We start from the raw sequence: 19,095 nt of genomic DNA, 5'->3' as shown, positions 1-19,095 counted from the left end.
TGGGAGAGTTCGTGGTTGCTGTGGTTGAGTAACGTCAAAAAGCAGAGGAGTCATAGGTCAGAGAGGGGGAAGGGTGTCTTTAAGCGCAGGTTGAGAAATCAGTTTTCAGTGGAAAAGTGAAGACAGTAGGGAATGAGACTTCGGTGATGATGCACCCAGGGATCTTGAGAGAATGGTGGGCAATGAAGACCTTGAAGGAGAGATGGCTAAACTGGCAGAGAGTGAGGTGCTCAAACTCGGGGACAAGGGCCGTAGGAGTGTGGGGACAGTCTGAGACGAGGGCCATACTGCAGACACAACAGTAGGGGCAGTGAACATGGTGGAAGGTGTGGCAGTTAGAAGGAGGGAATCACTCTCTGTGAGCCAGGCTTCCAGGGTTCAGGTAAATAAAAAAAAATCTGAAAAAGGCAGCTCTGTGTTGGAATCTAATCACCTGTCTTCATTAAGTTGTTCTTCAGTAAACTACTGCTGATGTCAGCTGCACAGGTGCTTCCAATGTTCCCACAGCAGGCGTTGCTAGGTGCATAGCCTGACTGTAATAAATGGACCCCAGGCTCAGGTAACATTGAATCTGCACTTGGCCCAGGGTGTGTGCATTCTCGATTGGCACAACGCTCAGGTTGGGGACGCAGATTCAGGTTTTGTTCCTCAGCCCCGACTTCAAACCGCTCGATATCTTATCACTCTGTTTGGAGACCGATCTGATGGAGACCACTTTTGAGTCAGTCAGAGTTGACCTGTTTTGATCCAAATGACCAGAGCCATTGACCTGTTTTTTGAACGTTGGCCCACTTTCACTCTACAGTGAAATGAATGAATGTTCTTTCATTCAAACATGTTTGGCCCATCTGAAACAGAGCTTTCTGTGTTGAGAATCAAAACAGATTATGTGCCTGATTTCACACGGTCATAATACAATTATTGTTGAGGAAGGCCATTCGGCCCATCTTGATTCATCTATCCAGAGAGATCCTAATCCCTATTGTAGCACCCAATTGTTTCTTGAATGATTCCAGAGTTTTTGCTTCCACTGTTGTAGCTGGAAGTTTATTCCACACATTGAGCACCCTTTGTGTAAAGAATTTCCTGATATCTTTCCTAAAAGTACCTTTCTGTAGTTTGAACCTATGTTCCCCAAGTTATGTTCCCACAGTTTAATGTAATATTCTGGATTTACTTTATACCCGTAACAATCTTATACACCTCAAAGATTACCTCTTGGACGCCTCCTTTCCAGGCTGAAAATCTCAAGCTTCTGCAGTCTTTCCTCATAACTCAGACCCCTGTCGCTAGGGATCAGCTTCATGACTCTTTGTACTGGTTCTAGCGCTTGACTATGTCTCTTGTTTCTTGGCGACCAGAACCAGATACGATATTCAACTTGCGTTCCGACTAGCGCACTATAAAGTTTGATCATTACCTCCTCTGACTTACATTCTACTGTTTGGGCTATGTAGTTCATCATCCTATTGGCTTGGTTGATTGCTGCTCTGCATTGGTAGCAAGTGTGGCACAAGTATTTGGAACCCCACCACCATGAGATGCCAATCTCAGACGCGACCAAGTCATGTGACATTTACCCAGCATCATGTAACTGATTAGGAGGTTACGCACGTTACCATTGGACAATTTTATTGATGTTGAATCTCAAATTGTACAGTCCTCATTTTCTATTCAGCAGTTAATTAAAGAAGGACGTGTGAGAAAGGATGAGTGAAGCCTTTATTGATTCGGTCCTTATTTGCGCACTGTAATATACCATGTCGCAAATGGCAATTCCCAGTGTCTAAGAATTACATTCCATTACATTAGCAGATTCCAGAATACAGCTGAGTCATTCAAAATACAACAAAACTTAACACTGAAACAGTGATTGTGCACAACCTGATCTACGTGTACAGCAGTCCTTTCAAAGTGTTTCACCGTCATGAGCAAAGATGGCTGCTGAATTCTAGAAGGTTCCCCTTCTCCATATGGTCATGTGAGCCACCGTCCACTGGTGCTTGCGTGCTGTCTCCCGGATCACGATGGGCACATTCTTCTCGGCCACCAGCTCAAAGTGCGGAGAGAAGACTCGCTTCATCGTGTCAAACCCTCGCACCTCCTTGCCGGAGTCATCCCTGTACCCACCCAGCCACCGTGACTGAGGAAAGAGAAAAATGTGATTGAAATGTGAGCGACCAAAAGGACTAGAATTATCCAGCCAAGTGCACTATTAGCTGCTCCCGCCCCTAGTCACATGATCACATCTGGACTGTGGTTCTTGGAGGCTTCCAGTAGCTTACCCAATGGTGCTGTGTACGGAGCTGATGCTTTAAGGCAGGTACTGTACCAGCTTATAGATGGCACTGCTGAGTTATACTGCTGCTTCTACTTCGCTCTCTGGTCAGAGATGCACTGCTCTGCTGGGTACGGCCAAATGTCGGTTACATTTTTAATATTCGTTGAGAGCCAAGAGGACAGTTAGCTCAAGCTAAAATGTTTAAACATGGGACTGAGAAGGTTCCCGGGAAGTCCAATGGACTATCTAGCAGTTTCTTAGAGTATGCTTGGGAGTGGTGATAGTTATGTAGCTGTCAGCATGAAGTTAAAGCTCTCCATATATAGCTGTATTACAGATATACATCCTCAATCTAACTGTCTCCGCCTCTGATTGAAACATTACAGATATACACCCTCGATCTAACTCCCTCCGCCTCTGATTGAAACATTACAGATATACACCCTCGATCTAACTCCCTCAGTCTCTGATTGGAACATTACAGATATACACCCTCGATCTAACTGTCTCCATCTCTGATTGAAACATTACAGATATACACCCTCGATCTAACTGTCTCCATCTCTGATTGAAACATTACAGATATACACCCTCGATCTAACTGTCTCCGTCACTGATTGAAACATTACAGATATACACTCTCGATCTAACTCCCTCCGTCTCTGATTGAAGCATTACAGATATACACTGTCGATCTAACTGTCTCCGTCACTGATTGAAACATTACAGATATACACTCTCGATCTAACTCCCTCAGTCTCTGATTGAAACATTACAGATATACACTCTCGATCTAACTCCCTCAGTCTCTGATTGAAGCATTACAGATATACACTCTCGATCTAACTCCCTCCGTCTCTGATTGAAACATTACAGATATACACTCTCGATCTAACTCCCTCAGTCTCTGATTGAAACATTACAGATATACACCCTCGATCTAACTCCCTCAGTCTCTGATTGGAACATTACAGATATACACCCTCGATCTAACTGTCTCCATCTCTGATTGAAACATTACAGATATACACCCTCGATCTAACTGTCTCCATCTCTGATTGAAACATTACAGATATACACCCTCGATCTAACTGTCTCCGTCACTGATTGAAACATTACAGATATACACTCTCGATCTAACTCCCTCCGTCTCTGATTGAAGCATTACAGATATACACTGTCGATCTAACTGTCTCCGTCACTGATTGAAACATTACAGATATACACTCTCGATCTAACTCCCTCAGTCTCTGATTGAAACATTACAGATATACACCCTCGATCTAACTCCCTCCGTCTCTGATTGGAACATTACAGATATACACCCTCGATCTAACTCCCTCAGTCTCTGATTGAAACATTACAGATATACACTGTCGATCTAACTGTCTCCGTCACTGATTGAAACATTACAGATATACACCCTCGATCTAACTGTCTCCGTCTCTGATTGAAACATTACAGATATACACTCTCGATCTAACTCCCTCAGTCTCTGATTGAAACATTACAGATATACACCCTCGATCTAACTCCCTCCGTCTCTGATTGAAACATTACAGATATACATCCTCGATCTAACTCCCTCAGTCTCTATTATAGCCTTTACAGTGAAACTCCACCCATCTAGCTCCCGCTGTGTTTGACGTTAAATGTGACTAGATGCTGTGGGTTCCAATACATTTTTTAGGGACAGGGAGTAGGAGGAACTGTTCAAGATTTCCTCAGTGTGAGCAGGTCGTCCGTTTAATTAAGGCAGTCAGTTAAAGGAGCATTTTCCTGGCACTTTCCAAGACATTTGATCATACAGAATTACTCTTGGTACATAGGAAGCCTGAAGGTTTCAAACTGGAAGTAGATAGTTTTACCTTTGGTGTGAACTCCTCCAGCCAGGTGTAGGGTGATGTAATGACAAGAATTCCGCCCGGAGCCACTAGCCCTGGCAGTGAGTGGAAGAACGCAAAGGGGTCAGGTAGGCGACAGATCAAGTTCCCTGCCAGGACACAGCCAAAGGATCCCAGATCTGTAGGCAGATTGCAGGCATCGCCGTGCCTGAAGAGGCACCGACTCCGGTCCTACAGAAGCAAACAGGAACACAAAGTGACACAGTGATTTTATGTTTGAAGATGAGGGATCCCGTTACTGGGAATGAAATTTGTTTCTGCTTACCAGTGTCAGCAATGTGTACATCAAGCTCAGCTTGTACACACCATAAATTTCCCTCCACACCTCCCCATTAAGCCTCCCAGGACATAGGTACACACTAAAGCTCCCTCTACACTGCCCATCAAGCAACCCCAGGTCTTGGGATTAAATACAAGAGTAAAGTTCTCTCCCAGTCTGGGCTGGATTCAAACCAGGTCCTGGAGATGAGAGAGTGTCCCAACTCACTGTGTTTCTCACTCTCTGCAGTGTTTCAATATCAGCTCTGAACTCCACCTTTTTGTATTAATGAGCTTGGACGACATTACTCACTTTATATGCATCCATTATTCTGAAAATACATTTTGCCTCAATGGCATCTGCGAACTGACTCTGGTTACTTAGCTGTGGTCTTAAGGAAAAAAAACTGCAAGTCTGAAATGAAAACAAAACATTCTCGAAACACAGGTCAGAAAGGTGGGTTCACGTTTTGGCGTGTAGACTAAGTTCAGTTCAAACTCCAACCTTCAGCTTCCTCCTGGATACTTCACAGGCTTCTGGTCTGAACATTGACTTCAGTGAATTTGAATGTTGGTCATCTCCCACATTTTACTGTCAACTTTTCCTATCACCCAGAAATTTGTTGATCCAGCCCATTCATTCCTATGCTGCATCATGGGCTGATAGACCTGGGTTTGGATCTCAGCCTCAGCTGGAATTTGGGAGTTCCCCCACCAGCCGAGTTACTGACCTTGCAACCAAATGGAGTCACGGTGGCTTTCCTGGGAGGAAGGAAAGTAAAACTGACTCGGAACTGATCTGGGGTGGGGGCTGCCCATGGAGTAACTTTGGTCAGGGGCAGGAAGAAGATCCTGGTTGCCTGACCATCATCTCCAGCCCAGTTAACCCAATAGTTGTTCAAGGAACGAAAATGGGATATAGACACAAAAAAAGGGAGAAGGAGAGAACCAGAGTGGCAAATTGGGGATAGAGACAGAAAGAAAAGAGAGAGGGAGAGAGCAACCTGGAAAAATGGGAATGTAGACATAAGGAAAGGTAAAAGATAGAGGGTGAGCAGAGTGGAAAAATGGGGATAGAGACAAAGAAAAGGGAGAGGGAGAGAATGAGTGGTAGAATGGCAGGGGTAGTGGAGATTAGTAAAGGATTGGCTGAGTACTTACAATGTCCGTGGGTACCACAGCAGTGTGCTGAGTGCTCAAGTCTCCTTCAGTCGTGGCACAGTAAGGGAGCTGGCCTTTTTCTTTCAGTTGGTTGCAGGCGTTCACAAATGAGAGGCTGAAGTCAATACCCACCACCTCCTGAAATACCCGTGCCAGTTCAAACGAGGCTCTGCCCACAGCACAACCGACGTCCAGGGCTCGGCTGGGAACACCACTCTACCAAAAATGAATAGTCAGATTACAAATGAAACGACACTATCCTACAATGGGGAATAGATGAGTCACGAATAAAATGGTCACTTTGAAGACTTGCATTTATATAATGCCTTTCACGACCTCAGAACGTCCCGAAGCACTTTACAGCCAATTTAGTATTTTCGAAGTGTAGTCACTGTTGTAATGTAGGAAATGCGGTAGCCAATTTACGGACAGCAAGATATCACAAACAGCAATGTGATAATGTCCTAGATCTGTTTTTAGTGATGTTGGTTGAAGGATAAATATTGGCCAAGACACTGGGGAGAACTTCCCTGCTCTTCTTTGAAATAGTGCCATGGGATCCTTCACATCCGCCTGAGAGGGCAGACAGGGCCTCGGTTTAATGTCTCATCCAAAAGACGGCACCTCCAACAGCTACTCAGTACTGCAGTGAAGTATGAGCCTAGATTTTGTGCTCAAGTCTCTGGAGTGGGACTGTGAACTCATGACCTTCTGTGCTAGAGTACTACCACTGAACCATGGCTTTGGAGCCAGACCTGCCAATGAGTGTTTACCAGGAGGACAGAAACAGGATAATACATAACTAATCAATGGAAGAGACTGAGTGGGAGAATCAGGTACCTGGGAGTGATTACAAGACGTTTCAGAAGAGAGGAGATCGAGCAATTTGTAACTGGCTAAACCCCTGAGATCAGATTACAGGCCTCCAATCACTACATGGTATCAGTCACTATTCTATCTGTTTTCGAGCTGTTTCCTGGCAGGCATAGGGTTTCCTGTAGACGGTGACTGTGGGTACGATCTGCGTCTCTGATGGCTGGGGGTTCACAGCTCTGATCCATTGCTGCAAGCTTATTGACAGTGTTAATGAGTATGAAAAACACAGCAGGTCTCACAGAGAAAAGATGGGTTTTGCAGTGTACACAAGTGTGACTTTTTCAAGTACTGTTCCATCCTCAGTCCTAACTGAACTGGCGATATAATAATTTATAGATCCAACAGTTTACAGAATGAGTCCAGCTATATTCAACATTTGTCTGATATAAAAATAAATCATTCTCTCCTCCTTCCCAGTGGGCATGTAACACTGTGCAGCTGCCACCCATCACACTGTGCCACTCATCACACTGTGCCACCCATCACACTGTGCAGCTGCCACCCATCACACTGTGCCACTCATCACACTGTGCCACCCATCACACTGTGCAGCTGCCACCCATCACACTGTGCCACCCATCACACCATGCCACCCATCACACTGCAGCTGCCACCCATCACACTGTGGCACCCATCACACCGTGCCACCCATCACACCGTGCCACCCATCACACTGCAGCTGCCACCCATCACACTGTGCAACTGCCACCCATCACACTGTGCCACCCATCACACTGTGCAACTGCCACCCATCACACTGTGCCACCCATCACACTGTGCAACTGCCACCCATCACTGCAGCTGCCACCCATCACACTGTGCCACCCATCACACTGTATAGCTGCCACCCATCACACTGTGCAACTGCCACCCATTGCACTGTATAGCTGCCACCCATCACACTGTGCAGCTGCCACCCATCACACTGTGCCATATATGAAAGCTTGCCATATCATGCGTGCCATGCATCACATAGAAAAACCAGAGCCATAGCAGTTTACAACACAGAACGTGATGCAGCCCATCATGCCTGTGCCAGCTCTTTGCCGGAGCAATCCCAAACTAATCCCACTGCCCTGCTCTCCCCTTATAACCCTCTATCTTCCTATGCTTCAGATGTTTATCCACTCTTCCCCTAAAAGATCCAATAGCCTTTTGTCAGCAATGTCAACATCAAGCAGGCCCAGGATCGATATGAACACAGCTAGCTCTCGAATAAAGTTTCCTCTTCCCTGTATGCTGTAACCCAACTCAGAAAATTGCCCACTTTTGTATCAGTGTGACGTGAATTTCCCAATCTGTCCATCCAGTGCCAATTACGAGTAGGAATTCAAACGCATTTCATGGAAGACTCTTACAAGAGTACGGTAGCATAGTGGTTATATTATTAGACTAGTAATCCAGAAAACCTGAGTTCAAATCCCACAATAACAGTTTCAGAATTTGAAATTGGAATTTGACAGTGTCTGACCCACTGTACCACCCAGTTCCAGAGTGTGAAAGGACAGTGTCTGACCCACTGTACCACCCAGTCCCAGAGTGTGAGAGGACAGTGTCTGACCCACTGTACCACCCAGTCCCAGAGTGTGAAAGGACAGTGTCTGACCCACTGTACCACCCAGTCCCAGAGTGTGAAAGGACAGTGTCTGACCCACTGTACCACCCAGTCCCAGAGTGTGAAAGGACAGTGTCTGACCCACTGTACCACCCAGTCCCAGAGTGTGAGAGGACAGTGTCTGACCCACTGTACCACCCAGTCCCAGAGTGTGAAAGGACAGTGTCTGACCCACTGTACCACCCAGTCCCAGAGTGTGAAAGGACAGTGTCTGACCCACTGTACCACCCAGTCCCAGAGTGTGAGAGGACAGTGTCTGACCCACTGTACCACCCAGTCCCAGAGTGTGAAAGGACAGTGTCTGAAAGAGTCCCACAAAGTTTAAAAAAAAGCTTGTAATTCCACATGGCCAATTTTCAGGCATCCCAAACAGCACCAGTTTGTAATTTTTGAACTGTTTCTTGACCTTGTTGTTTCTTTGAAACTGGACAAAATCAAAATTAATTAAATAATCCCATAGCCTCCGTCATCTTGGATATCCCAAAGTTTGTGCACTGCAGTTTCTTTATTTTAAATGTTCCTTGTTTTTCCAATTGTCTCGCTTGGCCTGAAGGATCTGACTGTTGCTGAGGCAACAGCTGCCCTCTGGTCTTTTGCCAAAGTGATCATTCTTCATACGTGTGCCTAGGCAGTGGGTGTTGGGAAAGTTAAGGATGTCCGCGCCAAACCTGCCCTTTGTCCTCACTAGACATCCAAGCAATCGCGCCTTCCATAGGACTCGGGCGCATAATACCTGGCTGATTTCTCCCTCTTCCCTAACCCAGGGCAATGTGTCAGCACTGGCTCAGTGGGTAGCACTCTCACCTCTGAGTCAGAATGTTGTGGGTTCAAGTCCCACTCCAGAGACACGAGCACTTAATCCAGGCTGACACTCCAGTGCAGTGCTAAGGAAGTGCTGCACTGTCGGAAATGCCGTCTTTCGGGTAAGATGTTAAACCGAGGCTTCGTCTGCCCTCTCAGCTGGACTCAAAAGATCCCATGGCACTATTTTGAAGAAGAGCAGGGGAATTCTCCCCGGTGTCCTGGCCAATATTTATCCCTCAACCAATACCTAAAACAGATCATCTGGTCATTATCACATTGCTGTTTGTGGGGCTTTGCTGTGTGCAATTTAGCTGCCGCGTTTCCTACATTACAACAGTGACTACACTTCAAAAGTATTTCATTGGCTGTAAAGCGCTTTGGGACGTCCTGAGGTCATGAAAGGCACTATATAAATGCAAGTCTTTCTTTCTTTTTGATTTCGACCAGGCCCCATCTCTTTTAATAATTATTTGCAAGCGGATTTAAATGGAGGCCCAACACGAGCTTATCCGTTACCTGTTGGGTGAAATGTTTAGCGCACTCCTCCGCACACCTCTGCGGGAAGTTCTGGATAACGACTGGGTCAGTGACGTACAGCGACATGTCCTGCAACGAGCCGAAGTGGAATTGGAGGTACTCACTCAGGGCTCGCTGTGTTTCATACACGTTCTCCTTCGACTCCTCCTTTCCTCTTGAGGCCATGAGGCGTCTCCACAAACGGTACAAGGCGTAGCCGCCGGCGAGCAGGACTGCAGACCCGACCAGCGTGGGCCTCCTCTCCCTCAGTGCGTGTATCACAGGCATTGTAAGGCAGGCCAAGGCCTCACGGCAGCAGATGGGAGCTGGAGGAGCAACGGATGAGAAAGGAGATAAACCAGCAGCAGGGAAGTGTCCTGTTAGTGAAGGCAATCACTCCCCTTAGCACAAGGACACTGAACTTTAAGTGAAAACAGCTCTCTGTCAGCACAAGGCTTTCCATTCAAAGCACCCTAGGCCCTCCGCAAATCCTTTCTGCAGATGTCTGCAGTGATCCTGTACAGCAGAGAAGCCAGCTTTGGACACTGCAACTTGCTGCACTTTGCTGCTGCTCATTGGTGTGGCTTGACCTTTGTCCTCAATTGTGCTGTGTTCCAATTGGGCAAAAATGTAGGGCAAGGCTAAAGTTGCAACGGAAGGGAGGGGCCAGCATTGAGGGACGATTTGCAGCTTTAATCATTGTCGAAGCATTGGATTTTTTTTCTCGAATGCCGCCTCCTCCCATGTCCAGGACAGTCTTGGTCCTTTCACTTCGTATTTCGGTTGTGGTAGATTGATCCCGAACTGACCTCCGTGTGCTGCGTTTATATAATCCTCTCCTCTAGGTCTGTAAGATGCCCCCTCAAAAGACGGGCACCTGATCATCTCAGCAGACGCAGATCAGCGTTCCACTTTCTGAATCCGCCTCCAGCCAGGAGAGCTGGGGCAAAGGGTGGCACTTCTTCAGTCTGAGTCTCTGGCACTGCACTAGCCCAGGGCGACATGCGTGCTCACATTATGATGTGATTACCTGTCACACCGCTAGCGTGCTGACACACTGAACCAGCTTCGTACAGCCGACAGGGGAGGTCATAGTTCAGGTGGCAGATCACGAGAAACTGGGTGTTTGTTGTTGTTTGTTGTCTGGAGGCAATAAGTTTACAATTTCCAAAGCTGCAGACTGTGAGACCTGGGTGTCAGTTGCTGGCAAACTGGAGTGAGGTAAATATGCCCTCTGCCTGCGCCATTCTCCCCGTGACTGGGTCAACCAGTCCGTGGGCACGCCTTGGAGCATTGTGTATAGAGATTGGCTAGATCATAGGGATAGAACTCGCACGGGAGTGGAGCATTTGTGCTAAGATTAGCTTCAGTCAGGAACAGATCTTGATCGGACACGGCAGTTGTAGAAATTCAGGGATAATTGGTACTTTTGGAACTCTGGGAGAGAAATCACGGAGTGAAATAGGGAAAAGGTTCATTTCAAGAGAGTACAGGAAAGAAAGATTTTGTTAAATCCACCTCCCCCCCCGGCCCACCCCTGATTTCTCCCCTCCTCTCCTGAAGGCAGTGACTCTGATTATGTCGGTTCCTCGGGTAACGACCACCCTCCACCCCCACCCCCGCTCCACCACCTCATTCCAGTGACTGCCCTTCAAGTGTTTTTCTGCACAGCAATGAGAGAGACTCGCTGCTGTTGTGAGATTATTTACTGGAAAGGATCCAGCAGCTTCCTTTCTTCTGGAGATCTGTGTACTTGTAATCCACATGAAGTACTTAAAGCTAGGATGTCCAAACTACAACCATGGGCCGATGTGTGGCCTGTGAAGCACAGCTATTTGACCCAAAAAGCCCTGAGAACTCAACTTCCACTTGCGTTTATATTTCACACCCCCTGGAAGTTTGGAAAGGGCTGTCCTCAGGGTTGCTTCCTCATTGGTGGATTAATTGGTATCAGTAGCTTAACATAAACACAAATTACTGGGAACATGTATCTAAACTTTATATCTGGCTGGCATGGTTCCACAGTACAAATCTGAAGGGCCTACGATGACTAAAAATTTGGACGCTCTTGCCTTAAAGGGGTAATGGCAAGTAAGATGTCCGACCGAGGCAGATCATGAACCACTGAAACACATTGAGCTGGGTTTATTAAACATGAGATACATCGAAATAGGCAAAGGGGGCAATGGGCGATATTGATTCAGCCGCCCGTTATCCATCTCTCCGCCCTTGTTCCCTACTTAGGACAAAGAGGTCGTGCCACACCCCTACTGAGCACAAACTCGACCTTCCTCTTTCTCCCGCTAAGAACAAATCCCCATCCCCCGTGGAGCTGAAGCTTGGCACATACACGGCCATTCCTGCCCCCCCCCATTAGTAGAAATTCTCACCCCACCCAAAGAAAAGCAAATTCATCCCCTCCCAACCCCCTTTGCATGAGAAACAGATTGTGTCTCTTCCAGCCCTTCACCTGGAAGCAACTCACCACCAGCCCCCGCCGCCCCCCCCCAGGAGCTGAAGACCTATTGTGGTAGAAATTTGTCTGGACCGGTTTTCAGGCCCAAAATCGGGCAGCGTACCCCAACCGGAAAGCTCAAGGCCTGTCCGAAATTTGGTCTCATTTCAATAGTTTAGGCGAGCTGCCGGCGCCTGTCACGCCTCCACAGGCAGCTCGCCCAGTTCAGCACTTGAAGTTTGGCCGATTGCCTCACCTGCAGCGGCCCTCAGGTAAGTGCCAGGGGAGGGGGGCTGGCAGGACAGCAGGAGGGGAGGACGATTACATCCAGCAGTGGTCGGCAGGCCCCACGCCTGCTCCGCTCGGGGCAACCCAATTTCTCAGAGGGGACCTAAAACTGGCGTTAGGCCCCCTCATTAGCATATGCAAAGGGCCTAACCCTTGTATTAGGCGGCCGCCCCGAAGGCCTGAAAATCGTCCGAGCCCTGCAAAATTGGTCCTTTGTCTGGAAAACAGGAGCAACAATGTTCAATTTCTACCCCACCCTCTGTAACTTTCCGCCGTAATTCAAAGAAAAACGGTGTCCCTCCCGCAGAGATGGGATTAGGGCCTGGCCCAGTGCAGCTCCCACCTTCCACAGAGGAAAACTGGCCCTGGCCCAGTGCTACCCAACCCCTCTCCATCCAACCTTCCTGCTCTCCTCCACCCATTCTGTCCTCTTCCTCGACTCTTCTCCCCGCCCCCCATCTTTCCCTGTCAACCTCCCCTTCCCCTCCCTCCTGCCCCTATCTCCCGCTCCCCACTGCCCGCCTCCACACTGTGAAGGAATCGGCCCTGGCCAGTGCCATGCATCCCTTCAATGTTCTCGGTTGCTCCCACACCCTTCTCCTGCCCTCCCCTTCCTCCCCTCTCTCCTCCTGTTTCCACTCCATCCACCTCCCCATCTCCCCTCTTCTCTGCCTATTTCCTTCTCATCCTACCTCTCCTCCCCAACCCCTGACCCCCCCCCCCCCCGCCCTCACCTGACTCCAGTTATCCCACCACTTTCTAACCTGTTTGACCCGAGTGCTGGAATTGGCCTTGACTCCCTATGAGCAACGCCACAGGAGATCAACTAGTAATATAAATGCACGGTTTCTGCAGCGCCTGGGATGTGAGTGGAGCCAGGCTCATTGGAACTGAATGTGTAGGAGCATGAAGCTTCTTGCTAAAGCAAACATGCAATATAAACACACCATGAGACCCTCTGACTCCGTTGATAAATCCAGTGCGATACTGAGCCGTTCAGATCCAGGTCCTGTCCCTGAGCAGAAGTTTGAGTGCTGTAATTTAACTTCCTTTAAGTTGCTCCTTAAAACCTACCTCTTTGACCAAGCTTTTGGTCACCTGTCCTAATATCTCTTTATGTGGATCGTGTCAAATTTTCTCTGATTACACTCCTGTGAAGGGCCTTGGGACGTCTTTACTATGTTAAAGGCGCTAAACAAATGTAAGTTGTTGTTGTTGAGTGACCACGGAGATCCAGCATTCCCAGTGATTCCCTAGAGGATGTGTGGATGTCGGGATCGGGATTGCCTGCGATGTGCCCTCCTTCCCTTGATTATCCTGCCGACGCTCTTTGTCCAGGGTCTACAGATGGCGAATGGCCACTCGGGCAAAGTACCAGTCGACTTCCATCCCTCGTGGAACCGTCTCCCAGCGGGAGTCTGCACCTCCAGGAAGAGAATGAAAGCAAACCACGGAGAGAGCGGATTTCTTTGAGGAGGCTATTTGCATCTTAAAATGATTTCGATTGAAAGTAGAGATGGAAGTGACACTGCGGAGTATCTGCTCACCACTAATGAGCAGTAAATGGATGCGGAGAGCATTTCCATCACAATGTGGCACTGACAGGGCCAATTATTCCTTGGGTCTTGAAATAGTCGTTAAGTGGTGCAGAATCAAACCAGAGAGCTCTTGAGTAATGCAATCCACAGCAGGACACACACAGCACGGAGCAGGGTCTAGCACTACAGAGCATCAATGAGTGCAGTAAACAAATGAAGAAGCCAGATGGACATTAAACAAGGGATGATTATAGAACACTCACCAATTAAGAGACAGGGAGGAAACACCGATGCTACTTTCCCTGGTTAATGAGGCTTTTAAGAATGTTAACTCCAATATTAGCGCATCGCAGATTCCTCCCACATTAATAATCCAGAATGACGATCGACTCTACACCCACTGCTGCCTTCGGGCTAGCACCAGTCGGGTTTAGTGCCAAGAGTCTGGTTTTAAGACACATGGTTTCAGGCAGAGACAGTTCAACTTCAGCAGACAGTCCATTTCTGGAGCAGACGGTCTGGTTTTAGGACAGACAATCTGGTTTTAAGGTAGACAACAACAATAACAACTACAACTTGCATTTATATAGCGCCTTCAACATAGAAAAACGTCCCAAAACGCTTCACAGGAGCGATTATCAGACAAAATTGACACCGAGCCACTTAAGGAAATATTAGAACAAGTGACCAAAAGCTTGGTCAAAGAGGTAGGTTTTAAGGAGTGTCTTAAAGGCGGAGAGAGAAGTAGAGAGGTGGAGAGGTTTAGGGAGGGAATTCCAAAGCTTAGGGCCTAGGCAGCTGAAGGCACGGCCGCCAATGGTGGAGCAATAAAAATCGGGGATGTGCAAGACCCAGAATTGGAGGAGTCTGGTTTTAGGGTAGACAGTCCTGTTTTAGGGTAGACAGTCCTGTTTTAGGGTAGACAGTCCTGTTTTAGGGTAGACAGTCCTGTTTTGGGATAGACAGTCCTGTTTTGGGGTAGACAGTCTCATGTTAGAACACAGTCTGGTTTTGGAATGTACAGTCCGGTTCAGGGCAGGTGGTGTAACTGTAAGGCAGACGTTCCGTCTTGGGATAGACAGTCCTATTTTAGGGTTGATAGTCAGATTTGTAAGGCTTAATACCTCACCAAGCAGTGCATTTACACACTGATAGATAGTCAAGGTGAATAATCACAGGTTCCCTGAAGGATGCGTTGTATGAAATTATTTGTAAAAGATGATTTCGGGACTTTTTCCCTCTCCACCTCCCAAAAGTGCTTCAAAATGAATGGAGTTTTGAGGTGCAGGCACAGTTGCTTTATAGGCAATTTTTGCCCGCAACATCCCTTTAAGGGGAGATTTTCTGCTACAGCACTGCCGCGATGGAATGGCACTCGCCAGGAGCGTGTATTGGGAAATTGCACACCCCTGGCCCTTTTCCGTCTGGAAAATCAAGGGCTGAGGATATGCAATTTCCTGATATGCGCACACGGGCACTGTGCCATGCAAGGGGCACTGAAACAGAAGATCGCTCCCGTTGTATCCAGTTTTAGACATGGTTAAGGATGGCAGTACTCTGGAGAAGGGGCAGAGGAGGCTGACTAGGATGATGCCTAATCTTACAGCTCTTGGCAGGCTCCAAGAATTAGGACTGTTTCCTTTAGAGAAATGGAGGCTATGGGGGGGATATGATTGAGGTTTTTCAATTGATGAATGGATTGGATTCAGTCCTGTGGGATGTGTTGTTTGAGATGGAGAGATGTGGCCATGCATATAAAATCCATCGGCAAAGAGTGAGGTTTGCTGCCAGGAAGCAATTCTTTTCAACATCATCACCCTCTGGAACACATTAGCAAAATATGTGGTGGATAAGGATTCACTAACGGCCTTCAGAAGGGAACTTGACAAGTTCCTGAGAGAAGATGGCGTTTCCAGTTATGGAGGCTAAGTTGAATCTCTTATTATGGAGGCAATGTGATCTTCTGGAACCTTGCCATATATCAGAGTTTACAGTGAGGAATGTGGTATATATCAGAGTTTACAGTGAGGAATGTAGGATATATCAGAGTGTTACAGTGAGGAATGTGGTATATATCAGAGTTTACAGTGAGGAATGTAGGATATATCAGAGTGTTACAGTGAGGAATGTGGTATATATCAGAGTGTTACAGTGAGGAATGTAGGATATATCAGAGTTTACAGTGAGGAATGTAGGATATATCAGAGTGTTACAGTGAGGAATGTGGTATATATCAGAGTTTACAGTGAGGAATGTAGGATATATCAGAGTGTTACGGTGAGGAATGTAGGATATATCAGAGTTTACAGTGAGGAATGTAGGATATATCAGAGTTTACAGTGAGGAATGTGGTATATATCAGAGTTTACAGTGAGGAATGTGGTATATATCAGAGTGTTACGGTGAGGAATGTAGGATATATCAGAGTGTTACGGTGAGGAATGTAGGATATATCAGAGTGTTACAGTGAGGAATGTAGGATATATCAGAGTTTACAGTGAGGAATGTAGGATATATCAGAGTGTTACGGTGAGGAATGTAGGATATATCAGAGTGTTACGGTGAGGAATGTGGTATATATCAGAGTTTACAGTGAGGAATGTGGTATATATCAGAGTTTACAGTGAGGAATGTAGGATATATCAGAGTTTACAGTGAGGAATGTGGTATATATCAGAGTTTACAGTGAGGAATGTGGTATATATCAGAGTGTTACGGTGAGGAATGTAGGATATATCAGAGTGTTACGGTGAGGAATGTGGTATATATCAGAGTTTACAGTGAGGAATGTGGTATATATCAGAGTTTACAGTGAGGAATGTAGGATATATCAGAGTGTTACGGTGAGGAATGTGGTATATATCAGAGTGTTACAGTGAGGAATGTAGGATATATCAGAGTGTTACGGTGAGGAATGTAGGATATATCAGAGTGTTACGGTGAGGAATGTGGTATATATCAGAGTTTACAGTGAGGAATGTAGGTTATATATCAGAGTGTTACGGTGAGGAATGTAGGATATATCAGAGTGTTACGGTGAGGAATGTGGTATATATCAGAGTTTACAGTGAGGAATGTGGTATATATCAGAGTTTACAGTGAGGAATGTAGGATATATCAGAGTGTTACGGTGAGGAATGTAGGATATATCAGAGTGTTACGGTGAGGAATGTAGGATATATCAGAGTGTTACGGTGAGGAATGTAGGATATATCAGAGTGTTACAGTGAGGAATGTAGGATATATCAGAGTGTTACGGTGAGGAATGTAGGATATATCAGAGTTTACAGTGAGGAATGTAGGATATATCAGAGTGTTACGGTGAGGAATGTAGGATATATCAGAGTGTTACAGTGAGGAATGTAGGATATATCAGAGTGTTACAGTGAGGAATGTAGGATATATCAGAGTTTACAGTGAGGAATGTGGTATATATCAGAGTGTTACGGTGAGGAATGTGGTATATATCAGAGTGTTACGGTGAGGAATGTAGGATATATCAGAGTTTACAGTGAGGAATGTGGTATATATCAGAGTGTTACGGTGAGGAATGTGGTATATATCAGAGTGTTACGGTGAGGAATGTAGGATATATCAGAGTGTTACGGTGAGGAATGTAGGATATATCAGAGTGTTACAGTGAGGAATGTGGTATATATCAGAGTTTGCAGTGAGGAATGTGGTATATATCAGAGTGTTACAGTGAGGAATGTAGGATATATCAGAGTGTTACGGTGAGGAATGTAGGATATATCAGAGTGTTACGGTGAGGAATGTAGGATATATCAGAGTGTTACAGTGAGGAATGTAGGATATATCAGAGTGTTACGGTGAGGAATGTAGGATATATCAGAGTGTTACGGTGAGGAATGTAGGATATATCAGAGTTTACAGTGAGGAATGTAGGATATATCAGAGTGTTACGGTGAGGAATGTAGGATATATCAGAGTGTTACGGTGAGGAATGTAGGATATATCAGAGTTTACAGTGAGGAATGTGGTATATATCAGAGTTTACAGTGAGGAATGTAGGATATATCAGAGTGTTACGGTGAGGAATGTAGGATATATCAGAGTGTTACGGTGAGGAATGTGGTATATATCAGAGTGTTACGGTGAGGAATGTAGGATATATCAGAGTGTTACAGTGAGGAATGTGGTATATATCAGAGTTTACAGTGAGGAATGTGGTATATATCAGAGTTTACAGTGAGGAATGTGGTATATATCAGAGTGTTACGGTGAGGAATGTGGTATATATCAGAGTTTACAGTGAGGAATGTAGGATATATCAGAGTGTTACGGTGAGGAATGTAGGATATATCAGAGTTTACAGTGAGGAATGTAGGATATATCAGAGTGTTACGGTGAGGAATGTAGGATATATCAGAGTTTACAGTGAGGAATGTGGTATATATCAGAGTTTACAGTGAGGAATGTGGTATATATCAGAGTGTTACGGTGAGGAATGTAGGATATATCAGAGTTTACAGTGAGGAATGTAGGATATATCAGAGTGTTACGGTGAGGAATGTAGGATATATCAGAGTTTACAGTGAGGAATGTGGTATATATCAGAGTTTACAGTGAGGAATGTGGTATATATCAGAGTTTACAGTGAGGAATGTGGTATATATCAGAGTGTTACGGTGAGGAATGTAGGATATATCAGAGTTTACAGTGAGGAATGTAGGATATATCAGAGTTTACGGTGAGGAATGTGGTATATATCAGAGTTTACAGTGAGGAATGTAGGATATATCAGAGTGTTACGGTGAGGAATGTAGGATATATCAGAGTTTACAGTGAGGAATGTAGGATATATCAGAGTGTTACGGTGAGGAATGTAGGATATATCAGAGTGTTACGGTGAGGAATGTAGGATATATCAGAGTGTTACGGTGAGGAATGTGGTATATATCAGAGTTTACAGTGAGGAATGTGGTATATATCAGAGTGTTACGGTGAGGAATGTGGTATATATCAGAGTTTACAGTGAGGAATGTGGTATATATCAGAGTGTTACGGTGAGGAATGTGGTATATATCAGAGTTTACAGTGAGGAATGTAGGATATATCAGAGTGTTACAGTGAGGAATGTAGGATATATCAGAGTGTTACGGTGAGGAATGTGGTATATATCAGAGTTTACAGTGAGGAATGTGGTATATATCAGAGTGTTACAGTGAGGAATGTAGGATATATCAGAGTGTTACAGTGAGGAATGTAGGATATATCAGAGTGTTACGGTGAGGAATGTGGTATATATCAGAGTTTACAGTGAGGAATGTGGTATATATCAGAGTGTTACAGTGAGGAATGTAGGATATATCAGAGTGTTACAGTGAGGAATGTAGGATATATCAGAGTGTTACGGTGAGGAATGTGGTATATATCAG

The 19,095-nt window shown here is 45.8% G+C and overlaps 2 protein-coding genes across 15 annotated transcripts in view; one reads left to right on the top strand and one right to left on the bottom strand.

Annotated features, from left to right (window-relative positions):
- Positions 1-19,095, top strand: part of kif1aa (kinesin family member 1Aa) — a 342,099-nt gene that overhangs the window by 56,702 nt on the left and 266,302 nt on the right. The window lies entirely within an intron of this gene.
- LOC137331182 (uncharacterized) lies at positions 1,706-9,996 on the bottom strand. The gene is made up of 4 exons (XM_067994781.1): positions 9,416-9,996; positions 5,605-5,820; positions 4,150-4,356; positions 1,706-2,143 (listed from the first exon to the last, which is right to left on the bottom strand). Exons 1-4 carry the CDS (start codon positions 9,701-9,703, stop codon positions 1,952-1,954), a joined length of 903 nt encoding a protein of 300 aa, XP_067850882.1. The 5' UTR covers positions 9,704-9,996; the 3' UTR covers positions 1,706-1,951.

The sequence above is a fragment of the Heptranchias perlo genome, chromosome 13 (assembly GCF_035084215.1).
Source record: "Heptranchias perlo isolate sHepPer1 chromosome 13, sHepPer1.hap1, whole genome shotgun sequence".
In the NCBI taxonomy this organism is placed as follows: domain Eukaryota; kingdom Metazoa; phylum Chordata; class Chondrichthyes; order Hexanchiformes; family Hexanchidae; genus Heptranchias; species Heptranchias perlo.
This window is presented reverse-complemented; position numbering and strand designations above follow the sequence as displayed.

What these genes read in the sequence shown, in the direction of transcription:
- LOC137331182 (XM_067994781.1), bottom strand. Translation starts at nt 9,703, where the DNA reads ATGCCTGTGATACACGCACTGAGGGAGAGGAGGCCCACGCTGGTCGGG. An exon ending in CTGTGGTACCCACGGACATT is followed by an intron (nt 4,357 to 5,604) that starts GTAAGTACTCAG and finishes TTGCTTCTGTAG; the next exon opens with GACCGGAGTCGGTGCCTCTT. An exon ending in TGGAGGAGTTCACACCAAAG is followed by an intron (nt 2,144 to 4,149) that starts GTAAAACTATCT and finishes CTCTTTCCTCAG; the next exon opens with TCACGGTGGCTGGGTGGGTA.